Source organism: Camarhynchus parvulus, chromosome 3 (assembly GCF_901933205.1).
Source record: "Camarhynchus parvulus chromosome 3, STF_HiC, whole genome shotgun sequence".
Classification (NCBI taxonomy): Eukaryota; Metazoa; Chordata; class Aves; order Passeriformes; family Thraupidae; genus Camarhynchus; species Camarhynchus parvulus.
Genome location: NC_044573.1, coordinates 64,155,844 through 64,170,571, shown reverse-complemented (window position 1 = coordinate 64,170,571; position 14,728 = coordinate 64,155,844). Strand labels below are relative to the sequence as shown.

General features: G+C 45.9%; 1 protein-coding gene across 1 annotated transcript in view; it reads left to right on the top strand.

Moving 5' to 3' along the window:
* Nucleotides 1–1,466: 1,466 nt before the first annotated feature.
* SLC35F1 (solute carrier family 35 member F1) overlaps nucleotides 1,467–14,728 on the top strand; it is a 226,842-nt gene continuing 213,580 nt past the window's right edge. The window contains exon 1 of the mRNA XM_030944956.1: nucleotides 1,467–2,049. Within this exon, the coding sequence (XP_030800816.1) occupies nucleotides 1,847–2,049 (203 nt within the window). The 5' untranslated portion in view covers nucleotides 1,467–1,846. The remainder of the gene's footprint in view (nucleotides 2,050–14,728) is intronic.

Genomic DNA, 14,728 nt, shown 5'->3' with positions numbered 1-14,728 from the left:
GCTCCCCAGCCTCTGTCCCTTCCACTTCCAAGAGCTGCCAGGGAGAATGAACCTCATCTTCTCTCCACTTATGGAAGCATGTGGTTGCCATGGGGGGAATGGGAGAGAGGAGAATCTCTCAGTAGCATAATCCGATTCAACTGAGATTCGGCTCGCGCTGAAAACAGCTGGCTGTTTGCCCAGAACAGAGAATGAACTTTACAGGATTTCGAGCGAGCGAGCCCCATCTTCAAAAGCATTCCTCTGGTAAAGCAACATGCTCCACCGGATCTCATCTGAAGACCTGTTAGACAGAGGCTGTTCAGGTACTCAGAGTAAACCGACACATTAAACATTGATATTGGCAAAAGGAAGAGTTCCTATAAACAGACTTTACCGTCCTGAAACCTAAAAATTAAAAAAAAAAAAAAGGCAAATATAATTTTGAATATCACATCTATCTGATTTCGGTGGGAGATGCTGCATGGCTTTACAACCACATTTCCCTGCTTACCATGAATGTTCATCTCATCTTCACAGCTTTGTGTAAGGTTCATACAAACGGAAATATAGGGAAAGAATCCTTGACAAAAATAAGTAGAGGGGAACAATAGAATGAAGAAGGTGAAATTTCAAATGTATGTCACTTAAAGGGCTTAGCAAAATTATCATGTAATATGTTTTAGAGAGACATGATCGATTAAAAAGACACCTCCTCTGAGCCTAATTCAATTTTTGAAGTGAAAGATCTTTATGTTTAGAGTAAGAAATATTGAACCCACGTTCATTCCATTTCTCTTTGGGGAGTCTCCCAGTATCTGAACGAGAGAAACACAACACTTTAACAAGCCTCGCCCAGGCATGAACTTCAAGTGCACTGTCTCTATGAAAAATGTATGGAGCTCTGAACTTTACAGCGACTGCCATGCCTCCCTCAGTCCCTTACGTGCCTCTGGCAGTGTGAGAGCCAGGGCGTTGCTCAGAGGCGATTTTTTCTTTACGCTTTTCCCAGGTGGCTGAAGACGACACCGGCCATGCCGCGTTTCAGAAGACAAATGTACGGCAGCTCCCGGGTGTTCACACAGCACCGGCCAGGGAGGAAGTGCCGTGCCGCCCAGCCGTGAGCATCTCCAACCCAAAGAAACAACACCCCAAAAAAACCACCCCACAAAGACAACTAAACACCCCGAAGAAAACCGATGAGGGTTTCATGGGGCAAAGTCGGGGCCCTGCCGACGCGGAGCTCAGCTGGAGGCCGGCAGAGCCCTCGGAGCCGGCAGAGCCCTCGGGGCGGGCGGGACCCCTCGGGACCCCTCGGGACCCCTCGGGACCCCTCGGGACCCCTCGGGACCGGCCCGGCCGCGCTGCCCCGGAGGCGCTGCCGCCGCCGCGGGCTCCCCCTGGCGGCCCCGGCCGCGCTCGGCGGCGGCCCCGCGGCGCGCAGGGCTCCGGGGGCTCCGGGGGCTCCGCGCCGTGCTGTGCCGTGCCGTGCCGTGCCGGGCCGTGCCGTGCCGCGGCAGCAGCCGCGCGTCAGGGGTGCGCGGGGCGGTGGCGAGCGGGAACAAAGGGGATCGAGGCGGCGCAGCGGCGGCGGCTCCGCCGGGGGGAGGCACCGGCTGGGCGCGGGGGTGTGGGGAGGAGGAGGAGGAGGGTCGCCAAACTGCTGCCACTTCGTCGGCCGTGAGCGGCACTCGCTGGCGGCGGCGGCAGCATCCCGCCCCTCGCTGCATGGCAGCCCAGTGAGGGAGGAGCGGGCGAGGGTCTGGAGCTGCCCGGAAGCCGAGGGAGCCAGCGCCGGCGGCAGCAGCGCCCGCCGCCCTCCCGCCGGGATGCGCCCCGCTCTCCGCTGAGGCGCAGCCCCGCCGCGATGCTCTCCCCCGAGCGCCACCGCCACCACCGCCACCCGCCGCCGCCGCAGCCGCCGCCGCCGCCGCACCACTCGCCGCAGCCCAGCCATGTCGTGGCCACCATCGAGAACCTGCCGGCGGAGGGCGGCAGCGGCGGCGGCAGGAGCGGCATCTCCGCGCCCTCCTCCAGCGTGCGCCAGAGGATCAGGAAAGTGCTGAACAGGTGAGGTCAGGGGATGGAGCGGGGCTCTGGCTACACGGCACGGTGCCGCTCGCCCTGGGGCGCGCAGGTCCCGAGGGCCGCCGTCGGAGGGGCCCCGACCCGACCCGGCCCGACTCGGCTCAGCCGGGCTGGGGTGGGCTGGCAGCGCCTTTCCCCACAGAAGCCCCGAGCGGGCAGGCAGCGACGGCGCGGAGCCTCTCCCGGCCCATTGTTGCCTGCGAGGCGGCGGCGTGAGCCGGCAGCCCGCGCCCTCCCCGCCGGTGCCGATGGCACCTGCCGTGCCCACAGGCACAGCCTCCGCAGCGGAGCCCCCGCCCCTCCCGCCGGCTCCCGCTTTCCCGGCCGGTCACGGACAGGCGGGAGCAGGCAGCAGCATCCCCGCTGCCGCAGCCCCGGGAAGTTGGAGCGCGGGCGAGAGGGCGGCGGGGAAGGGGCGGCCCCCGGGGCTCCCGGCCGGGGTCCGCCAGCGGCGGCCGGGCGCGGCCTGAGGCTCCGGGGTGCCGGTGGCGTCGTGTGGGATCTCTGCCCGGTTCAGCACGCTGGGGCTGCTGGCGGGAGGCGAGCCGCTCGGTTCGCCCCTGCGTGTGGCTCAGAGCGGTCAGTGCAGAGATGGGAAAACTGCAGGGTACTCGGAGTAAATTATTTCATCGAAGGCACAAGAAAACGCTAGAACCATCTTAGTTAATCCTTTGCGCTCCCCTCTCTGCCGGTTGTTTCTTTTGCATTGCAGTTGATGAGGGCAGAGGGTTTTACTACGAAACAGAGTCCATCCAGTGCCTAACTGGTTGCTCTTCTCCAGAAGGGGCTCCTGTCTGAAAAGGCAGCTGGAGCCATCAGTTCTGCCTAATGACTCTTACGTGCTGAGCAGAGCGGTTGCAGCAATGGGATGGTGCCTACCAGCCTTGGCCTCATTGTCCCGGCTTTAGTTTCAGATCTCTGTAACATGGACGAGCTACTGAACCCAGCTATTCTAAATGGGTGTATTAGGTTTGAAGATGAAGCTTTTAATTATTAAAAATTACAAGTCCTACAAGTGTTACATTGTTAAAAATACGTGAAGCTATTTGCTCTCAGAACATCCCTATTACATGCAGTTAATTAACTGTCACCATTCCAGGAGAATTCCCCAAAGCTTCAGTGACAGAGGGAATACTTATCTTTGTTATTTGAGCATGACAAGGGTTTAAAAGAAGTTGAAACAAGTAAGAGCTGCTTCAACTCAGTTACACATTTTCTTGTACCACATGCATTTTGCAACTCTCCCTATTGAAAAATTGGCTCAATTCCTCAGCCCGACAGTCCGTGTCATCTTAGGTGTCCTGTGCTTGCAAGATCCCGCCCTCCCTCTGCTTGGTCATCCTGAGGTGTGTGTCAGTCCTGAAACAAGACACTAGAGAAAAGATTTTTTCCCCAGGGGCACCAAGAGAAACAGGAAGATGTGGTGAAGAGGTCAGATACAAAAGCAGCAGGCTCTCCTGTGCAAGGGTGGCAATAATGACCTCAGAGGAGTCATCAGATTGACCACAGTCTTCATGGAGGTGTTGGATGAATTCATACAGTTTAAACAGTTAGCAGGCTTATGCATGCATATGACTGGGCTGTAGATAGAATGTCGAATCAGTATTTGTTGTTCTTTATATATGATTGTATGATTGAAATGAGAATACCTAGGTTGTGGTAGGGTTTTGTTGTGTTTTGTTTTTTCCTATTTTCTTTTTTTTTTTTAATTTTTTTAAAGAGGGGGAAGGATAGAAATTTGCTCTGGTGACTGAAGTTCAAATCTGTTTGTTCTGATTCATAAACTTGAACCTAAAAATGAGATCTCACATAGCCCAGAAGAGCAGCCTAAGGAACAGGAGTCAGTCACTTTTTCATGATCGTGTTCTCCTCCTCAAACATGAAATAAAATTTTTCCAAATTTATGTGGTTTATGGAGAAGGAGAAGACATGTTACTGAGGTGTTTTAATTCTTAGCCAGTCCCACATTGTGTATCAATGGAAATTTTTCAAAAGTTAGATTTCCTTAAGTTTCTTTCAACTTTATATGGGAACTGATGTCTCCATGTAACATCACAGCTTTCATCAGTATTTGTGTTGATACAGTGAAATGAATTCTGACACAGTGTTTATATTTTCATTCTCTATGGAAACAATAGTCTGAAAGTACTTGTGGGAAAGAAAGAAACATGTATGCCATATCCCTAAAGAAGTAGGAGATCCCAACAAACCAAACACTGCCTTTTCCAATTGTTTTTCCCCTGGAAGAGGGTAACACTTTCTCTGTGCCATCTACGCTTTGTGTGCACCATTTGCTTGACACCCATTAGTGGAAGGCTCCTGACTGATTCATTGTGCTTCTGTTTTCTGCTACACAAAGTAGGGGATCTTCAGGCAGGCATCAATACAAAAATGTTGACAACAACTGGGGCTGCCAGAAACTTGCTTTTGGCTGGTGGAATCACAGAATGGTTTGGGTTGGAAGCGACCTTTAAAGGTCACCTAATCCAACCCCTGCTACCATCAGCAGGAACATCTTCAACTAGATCAGGCTGTTCAGAGCCACATCCAACCTGACCCTGATTGCTTCCAGGGATGCGGCATCTACCACATTTCTGGGCAGGCTCTTTCAGAGTTTCACCAACCCCGTAATAGAAAATTTCTTCCTTATATCTAAACTTTTAATTTAAAACCCTTGTCCTGTCACAAGAGGCGTTGATAAAAAGTCTGTGCCCAGGAGGGGACAGACTGGTGTGGTCAAGGAGGAAACAAGACATCAGGAGAAAGGACACAGACACTGGCAGGAACTGATCATTGTTTCTTTCTCTCTTTCTTTGTAGCAGTTCAGTTACCCAGGCACTTGCTGATTCCTGAATTGCCTTCCATGGCAATTCAGGACTTAAAATCAAACAATTAAAATAAATTAAAAATGTTTTACAAGCGATGGAAGTTTATTTTAACTTCGCCTTCCAACCTCTCCTCTCTGTTCACGCAGTAGATCCCAAGGTAATAGAGAAACACTGGAACAACACCTGCAGGGTATTTGGGAGAGAACACACTGAAAGCAGAGCTGCCTGCCTGTAAAAGTCTATTTCAGTGATCACAGCAAACACTGAAAAAAGTCCATAACAAGAAAGCAGAAAGTAATTAAAGCACAAAAGTGAATGGTTAGAATTATGAAAGACTGGAGACGCTCAGCACAATTATGGGATCTACTGGAATAGTTTGTGTATAAATTCTGGGCTGCCAGTGATGGTGAACAGGACTTGCTGCAAGAGGATCAAACTTGCTGTTGTCCTTGAAGCAGTTGTGGTGCTTAGGGATGTGGTTTAATGGTGGACCTGCTAGTGCTGGGTTACTGGTTGGACTCCAGGATCTTGGAGGTCTTTTCCAACCTTAATGATTCTATGGTTCTGAGTTGGGAGAGGGTGGCTTTGAGTTGCTGTAGCAGCTCAAAGGGAGAATGTTGTGCTGCAGATATGTTCCTGCACCTGTGACTCACACGCATGGTCCATAAATCCCATCTGCAGGGCCCTGCCTGGTACCTGCCTTGTGACATTTGCTGAGCAGGTGTCCCTGACTGATGGTGCCCTGCTATGCTGCAGGGAATAGCAAGAATAATGATGGCTGCTTGATTGCTTGATTACTTGCTTCCCCAAATTTCTGTGCAGCAAAAATTGGACTCCACAAACTATGCCTTCTTGTAGAGGGCCACTTAATAAGCAGTGACTTACTTGCTCCTCATTGATTCCCACCTCTAGTGGGGAGATAGAAAATAAATGATGTGGTTTGGAGTTCTGTGGTTCTCTGTGCTTCTGCCCCAGCAAGCACCTATGTATTTCAGATACCTGTTGGTGGGTCCCAGCTTGCTCCATCTGGCTGTATTCCAGCACAAGAGGCAGCTTGTGTCCCTTTCTTGCACTCCCTGGGTGATCTTTCAGAAGGGCAGAGACTCACCTGGCAGATTCTCCTGTGTCTCCTGAAACCTTTTGAACTAATTTACAGATTGGTCTCACGTTGGGAAGTGTGGTTATCATCTCTTGAGAGGAACTGGACAGACAATAAACATTGCTGAAACACAGGGGGAGCAGGTTGCCAAGGAATCTCTTTGGGGGATTCTTGCAAATTGTCTCTAAATGAAAGCCAACAAGAGAGACACCTGCTAATACATGGACATTGTCTCTATAGTCCTGGGCAGCAGGTCAGGGGGGAAATGAAGTTTCTGCAAGCAAAACAAGTTAATATCTTTAGGTACTATGTCAAAGTTATTTTAGCTAAGTAAATGAGATTATTCCTGGAAACAAAAAATCCCATAGCTGTGTTGATGAACTCAGGTCTCCAGAGAAATGTCTAAGGCACTGCTATTGTATTGCTTTCCTTGACAAGGACTTTTTTAGACAGCTGGATGGCACATGCATTTTTCTGGGTTTACCCACTTCTGTCTGTTAGAGCTTCCTTAAGGAATATGAGTTATAAAGTCTGGCTGTGCCTTATCTTGCTGTTTCAAGGTTGTCTTCATGGGCTTTTTCTTGCTGGCAGCTGCTGAATGGCACTTTGTGTTTCTCAGAAGTTTCCTAAAAATCATATCAGAATATTAGAGACATACTCAACTTGAATCAGAAAATGGAATAAGAGTTATTTCAGCCATTCAGTCCCATCTCATCTTTTAAATAGCTTTGTTCTCTGCACTAGTGAATTGCAAAAGTTATCTATGGAGCAGTGTGACTTTCTCTGCTTCTTTGCTCACTTATTTACTTTGTCAAGTAAATTTCAGCCTTATGTAAAAGCCACTGCATGGTCTAATTCCTGTCTTAGGAAAAGGAAGAGAAAAATGTTTCTAATAAGTATAGTTCATTAAATTAGGTAGTGATGTACTGAACAAAATTATATGAAGAAAAGAAATATAGATTATTTTTGAAAGAAAGCCCATCTGTTTGGGTTCAGTCTGAGTAAAACTTGATTTTTTTAGTGTGTTACAGGCCCAATTCCTCCCTGATACTGGAGCTGAAGAAGTTTGGCCCACTAGCTGACTAACTTTGAACTTGACCTGTGTGTCAAAGCTACTAACTCTTCAGGGATGGGAGCTGTTTAAATGGCACTGCAAGCATTGAAAGCTATAACCCAATGTGGTTTTTTTCCCTAATAACATGCACCTGCATAATAAATCAGACATAGGGATTTTATGTACTAAAAGGAACTTGGAGCTGAATAATAATAAAATTGAGATGATATGTTTCATTGCCCCAAAGCAAAAATCGTCTTTCAGTTGACTGATCAGAGAGGCAAACAAACCAAATAATTTATGGCATTTTTCCTTAATGAAAATCAAGTCAAGGATCAAACATATCATTTATGAATCTAAAAAAAGAGTGAGTATTCATGACCTTCAGTTGCTTTGCTTTCTTCTTCAAAACAAAAGAATTTGCTTCCTTTGGGATTTTTATTCTTAAAAAGTACAAATAGCTCCTCAAAGTCCACCCAGAATAACAGTGACTGTAGAAAAATGAGCCCGAGCTGAATTCAGATAGCCACAGTTCTCCTTTCAGGTAAAAATATTTATACCATTCTGAAGTAAGTCAAAGAAAATGAGATCAGAGCATAAATAAAGCAACTAGGTTGGCTTTCTTGTGCCTGTTAGTATTATTCTTTTTGGTTGAGGAAGTGGGAAGGTCATATCTGCCCGTAGGAAAGCATCCTGGCAGAGCATAAAGAAATGAAGTGATGAAAAATTGTCCATTATTTCCTTTTCTCATTAGTTAGCTTGTAATCACCATTTTGTAAGCAAACAATTTCTGCAAACTTGCTGTGTTCCCAATGATTAGGGTGCATAAGGGAAATAATGGGAGCAAAAGATGCTCTTCCTCCAAACAACTTATTTCAGTGAAGGCACACTTACTTATTGGCATGCCATAGCACACCCCAAATGCTTTGATTTAGGTGTGAAGATCAGCTAAAGTACAAAAAGCTTCCATGTTTTTGTTGTAGCATGCACTGGAAATCTGTCCAAGTTTGGTTTCAAAGTGTCTGAGTGTCATTTCCTAACAGGTTTAGAAGCCAGGATTGGGAAGCTTTGTCCCTCTTGCCTTTTTTTTGCTCCTGAGGATTTCACTTTTGGAGATTCAAGCCTTGCTGGTCCTGTTCTGAAGTAGGAGTTGTTTGAAGTGATGTGATATTGTAAGTGCGCTGTAATCCAAACCTGACAGTCCCCATACTGAGTGGGAAAAGATTTCCCTAGGAGGGGCAATTCGGCAAGGCAGATTATGTGGGTGTCTTCTGTCTACCTGTGACATTCAAAATGCCACTCCTTACTGGGTGCCTGTCTGTAAGTGGGAATTTCTGACACTGGCTGTGCTGTGGGCTTTGGGAAGGGGTTACTGCCTCTTGAACTAGGGGGGTTTCAAAGGAGCAGCACCATAAATGGCTCCATAGAGAAAGCGGGAGGAATGGACAGAGTGGCTCTTATGGGATGGACAGAGCAGCTTTAATGTGCTAATGAGGGGAAGGCCAGATGCCAGCAGCGATCAGAAGGGCTCTTTGTGGCTCTGTCTCTTTGGAGATGGCTGGAGTCTCTGTCCTTATCGGGGTTGTTTCTGCAGGCAGAGGGAAACACTGGGGCCATTAGTGAGGTGTTCCCTTCCTTTAAGTCAGCAGATAGCCTGGCAGATTAGCACTTGAATACTGATTAGGGCTAATTACCAGGAAAGCTGAGGAAAAAGAGGTTGCTGAAGAAGTTTGACATTAAAAACTGCAAAAATTAGTCCCCAAGCCCAACAACAACAGAAGCCTCATGCTCAAAGGCTTGTGAGCAGAGCTCAAACTCAGCTGAAATCACCTGTTGCAAGAACAGCTGTATGGGGACTCATAAATTGCTATGACTGTAAAGTGTGTAAGTATTGGTAGTTCTGAGATTCACGTTGTGAACTGCCTACTTTACCTGTCTGTACGTATTTATGTCTGTCATCCATCTAGCTGAGAATTTTACTGAAAACACTTCAAGCTTTGAAGTTTGTCCTTCAGCTTTCTCCGACTTGGTTTCTCTCATGATTTAAGAAAAAATTTCTTCAGTGCATATTCACTCTTGGTCATTTTTCTTGGACACACCAAACGAGCACACCCATACAGCAGCACAGTGCCCATCTGCAGGGAGTGTGCCGGCTTTTTGGGAAGTGCCATGGCCCATGGGAATGATCAAATAATTTCCTAGAGGAGGTGGATGACCCTTGTTCTCACCAGAAAGGTCTGTCCACAAATGATGCCATGCAGGCTCCACAGTAAAAAATAGAGATGCTTATTAAGCCAGTTTTCTGTTTATAGCTGATACAGTAACTTCAGTCCATAATTTCAGATTCCCTTTGGTGTGGTGGTCACCTTTGCTTCCTTACACTGCGTGTTGCCCGTGTAATATGAGAGGTCTCACTCCACCTTCAGATGAATCTGACCTGTGGCAACCTGTAGGAACTTTGGAGCTGGATGGTGAATCTTCTCTTTTGCTATAACTTTTTTTTCCTAACAGAAAACGTAGACAAGTCAAATCCTTCTCAAGAAGGATTGGTCTTTCTTGAGACTGTGTTTAGTAAGGTTTCTTATGTCCACACTAGATTTTTTTGGTTGGAGAGCAAGTAAGACTTCATGGTAATCTGGTGGTGGGAGTGCTTATGTAGGAGACCGTGATTAACTCTGCTTTGCTGCATCCCTGAAGTTTGCTATGAGCACATGTGCTGTGAGGTTCCCTTGGGATGAAGAACCTCAAAAAGTCATGGATTTGTCTTAATGCAAAACATGAGAAATTTTGAAAATTGAAAGTTTACAACTAGAAGATGCTTTCCCCCCCACACCCCCCCAGCTCATCTTCCAAGGCATTTCAGGCTTCAAGGTGCTCATTTACAAAAGCACACTATGCTTGAAACAGATTGCTGCGCCTCTAATACAGATAAATGAAGTAATTTATGTCCAATAACAAGACCATAACCCTAGTGGTAATTTCAACCTGTAAGCCAGTATTAGCTGATAATGGAATGAAAACAAAATTTGAAACATTTTTAGTGATGTCCATTAGTTTACTTAGTCCTCTTTGGTGTTCATTTGTCAAAGGAGCTGTTGTGTGTGTGTGTCCAGAAGTATGTAATTCAGCTGCACTGATTTTAAAAGGGTGCTGTCTTCTGGGCCACATTTATTCTCGTTAGTTTTCTCATCTGGCAAGTGTTTTTGATGGGAGTTGGCTTTTCCTGTTTTCCATTTGGTAGAAATGGAATATGAGTTAAGAAGAGTGTAAGTCTTTCCCTCTCTTTAGTGAAATAGAGAAGAAGCTGTTGGCATTGTGGGAGGGAGATGCCAGAATCTGTTCCTGCTCTGATACCTCTTCATCAACTCTTCAAAGCAGAAGAGAGCTCCACAGCTCCACTCCTGGATCTCTCCAGCCAATAACTAAAATTCTGGTCCTTAATGTAGCCTTGAGGTGGCTATCTCAGAGCTTTTCAGGAGAAAGGGAAGCTTGAGGGAGCTGGGCTGGGCTGAATAAGAGTTGTGGCTGCAAAGTAGAAGCGGGGAGAATTCTCTCTCCTTTTTAAGGAAGAGAGGAGGTCGATGTCTAACTCTTCAAGAGGAGGCCTGAAGCGAGTCACTGAAAGGTAGGGGCCAAATGCTCCAAGGAGGGATAAGGCATAAGCTGTACCCTGTACAACACTTTCTGGTTTTTACCAAGATTTCAGTCTTTGTCTACCCAGGTGCCTCTGTGGCTTTCCCAGGGTGAAATATTATTCTGCACGGATATTTTGGGTGTTTTTTTGCCCTATGATGGTGAGACAAATGCTAGAAAATACTTACTAAAATTAAATAAATTACCCTGGGATTATTTTAAGTTCTGGTATTTTTTTGAGTTTAAACAGCTCGGTATTTCTGGTGGCTTCTGCCATCTGATCTGGGCCATTTGCCTTCTCAAACCTCTTCTTACTTGAAGCTGAGTGCTGTAATGAAACTAAGGGTTTCTTTCCTGTTGCTGCTTTCCTTTTCTCTGCTGCTGCTGCTACAGACATGAAATGCTTTTGAATATGTTTTAACTCCCTCCTGCCAGTATATTGAGGTCTGTAGGGATTGTCCTGGGAAGATTGAAAGTGAGAAAGGACAGAAAATAGCAAGTAGGATGGGTAGAGTTGAGCAGTGAGCTGGAAAATATTTTAATGGGTATGGGATTTGATACTTGAAGGAAGTAAAACTTTAATGTTGTAGATATAATTTTCATCAGGCTGGGTATGAGGATTAAGTACCCTTAGGCAGAAAAAGTTTCCAAACTTCATCCCATATAGTGGGGGAAAAGCCACCACCTACATATAAGTAATGATCAACTGAAGTGCCTCCTTGTCCTGGTTTGGGACAAATTTGGAGGGGAACTTCCAAAGGGATGATTCCATAAAGGGCAAAATTCAGTGGCCCTTCCCCACACTTGTTTGGGAGAAAAGTTGAAAAAACTGTTTATTTAACAAGCAAAGTATTAACAAGCATAAAAAATGAATCATATTAAACAATAAAACCTCTTGCTGTTATGAAGAGATGGCAAATTCAGAAAGTCCTTCTGTAGTTCAGAGAGAGTTTTCTGTGGGTGTTTCTTGGCTCACTGAGTGTCTCTCAGTCCCTCTGGTGCTGGAATGCAGTGTCCTGGGCCCCGGACACTGGTGTGAGCTCCCAATGTGTTTTCTGGGTTTTTGGTCCAGAGCAGGTTTGAACAGTACCAGGAAAAGAAAAAGCCACAACCCAGGGAACTTTTCTGCCTCAGCTAGCTAAAAAACCTAACTAAAATCAAAGGAGAGCTCTCTCCTGCTGTCTGTCCATGCTGCAGACAACACAGTCCATGAGAAGGAAAGCTGAAGCCCTTATCTCTGTGTTTTTGAAAACACCATGAAAAAATTCCACCTCTTCTCCCCTCTTCACTCTCGGATCTAGTTTTAAAAGCACAAAACTTATTCCGGGCTAAACAGATGAATGGGGGTACAATTCAGCATCAAAAAGTCACCTCAGGACTCTCCTTTTCCTGCACAACCTACCAGACATGCACAGGTAACTTCCAGTCACATTTTGATGCCTGACCTCTGCTGTCAGGTGCCTGATGTGCTGGGTGGGACACTGTAGGAAAAGGACTTTCAGCATTTGCAGAGGTGCTGTCCAGCTTGTGCCAGAGCAGACAGCACCTGTGGGTAGCCCTAGAGACCTTGTTCCCTTGCTGCCTCCTCACATTCTTCTGTCAAAGCTGCTTTTTGCTTGTGCTCACCAGCAATTTTTGACAGTATACTTAAGGGGTTTATTTTTGGGTCCATTCTGTGGTGGGTGAATCATGTCTTCAATAACATTCAGTAGATTCCAGAACATTTGGAGGTTTTAATCTAGAAGCACAGGGGCAAGGTGGTGTCATGGTTATCATACATGTATGAAGGCACCTCTTACTGGCACAGGAAAAGGAAAATTCCAAGTTTTCTGTCATTTAAACATAATGGTGACAGCAAAACAACTGTGCAGTGGCAGAAATGTACTCAAGGACTGAGGCAGAGTGGTCAAGGTAAGATGCAGTGCCATGATGGTGATTGAAGGGTTGCCAGAAATGAAATAGTTACATTGGATTTGTGTTAACCAAGCAAAATCTCTGGGGTTCAGAGTTGGTCCTGCTCTAGAGAGGTTACTTGAGTTTAAGACACCAGGTAATTCCCTAGTTATTCACTTGAAAAATTCTGTCTGTGACTGTGTGTAAGCATGTGATATCTTTTAGTTACCTAAAATCAACTTCCCATTATAAATAAATAAATTCTAGGTAATTCTAACTTGTAGAAGAATTTCTGTTAAATTTGATGTCTGAAATTGTCCATAAGTATTGATTTGGTATGTATTACTGTGTTAATGGAACTTATTATTACTCAGCCAGATTAATTTATTAGATTTATCCCTACATTACAACCTATAGATGTATTGAGACATGAGCCCACAGAATCAATACCAATTTCTTTCCTCATTTATGAATGTTCTTACTAACATCCAAATCACTGTTACACTCAAGAGTATTTAGCTGCCATTTATTGTGAAGCATTACACTCCAACAATTTTAAATTTGTCTTTTTTCTTTGTCCTTTAATGATTATTTTTTCCATTTATCTGGGCATTTGTTTGAACAAAATGCCAAGCATCAAGCTTCAAATGAGTCGTGATCATACTCCAATCATTGGGTCTAGCACTAACTTAGGTGTGCAAAATCAGGGCTCTGAGACCAGACCCAATCTTTGAGATGCATTTTGGCTGCTGTTCCGTGTGGCAGGCCCAAAGAGGGAGAGGGAACAAAGGTACAAATGTAACTTCTCCTAAGCTGCCTGCCAAATGTGCTGTATTTGCATGTTTCCCTTTGAGCAGCGGCCATGCGTGCATTTATCTCTCAGAAGCAGCAGTGTTTGGCTGAGGAGCAGTTGCAGAGACCAGCTGAAATGGGCAACTGATGTGGAGCTCATTCACTTGCTCCCAGAGCTTGAGCTGTGGAAAGCTCATGGTGGGAAGTAAAAGTGGGGTCCAGAAGAAATATGGGATAATAAAGCTATTTGATCGCTTCTGCCCCTGCTGCCATTCAAGACTGGCAGACAGCACTGATGGCGGGCAGAGACAAGTCTTCAGACAGTCCTAACACTGGCATTTCTATTCCCATCACACCTCCAGAGGTGCTTGGGTATAATGTCCCTCCTTCCTCTGGACAGACCAGAAATGTTCTGTAACCCTCAGGAACAGAACTGGAGAGACTGTTTGGTCTCAGCTCAGCCTTTAAATGCAATTCTAAGCAGCTCACCAGACATTTATGCAGAGAAATCTCCAGCAGCTGCATACACACAGAGATAATGTTTCATCCAGTGGTCTGTGAGGTGAAACTGTAAAACTCACTCTTCTCCAGACAGTCTTTCTTTCTTATTTTCGAGTTAAAGCTGCTGGATTCACTGAGTATGCTTCTTATCTGACCAATTTTTGGCTTGTATTTAACTGTTGCTGCTGTAGCTGCTGCTTGTGCCCCACTGCAGTTACTGGGCAGTAAAACCTCAAGCCTGATAAACTAAATACCGTGCACAAAAGGATCAGCCAGGTGATAAAGGGGGAAAAAAATCACCCCCAAAAATATCATATAAGTAGGTATTGGAGTCAAAAAAGTGGTGAGTTGCCCCATGAATACTGTCTGCCTGACCTAGCTGTGGGATTTGGGACCAAAGCCAGAGCAGGATGATTTGGATCATCCTGACTGTGCAAGACTAAATGTTACAGGACAGCTGGTGGACAAAATCCAGCTTTACCGACGTGTGCAGTGCAGGGACAGGGAGGGGTAGGCTTTGTTTTCAGGAGATGATGTATTTCAGCAGCAGATGAGGGGAAATACTGTGTTTTAAAGGTCTTGGAGAGAAGTTACATACAGTAGCTTCTGATTTACAGTCCAGAATTGGACACCAATTGGTTTTTTGGTCCTGGGTGAATCTCTCAACCTCGCTGGGTCTGGTTCAGCACCTGTAAAATGAGGACAATTAAACTTAACTACCCGGAAGAGTTGTTGATTAGTTAATGCTTGTGAAATGCTACACAGTGCTATAAAACAGAGCATAGTACTCAGAAACATCTGGTTTGCAGTTACTATAGTGCTTCTCTGAAACTTTATGGGCAAACTTTGCCAAGAAACAAA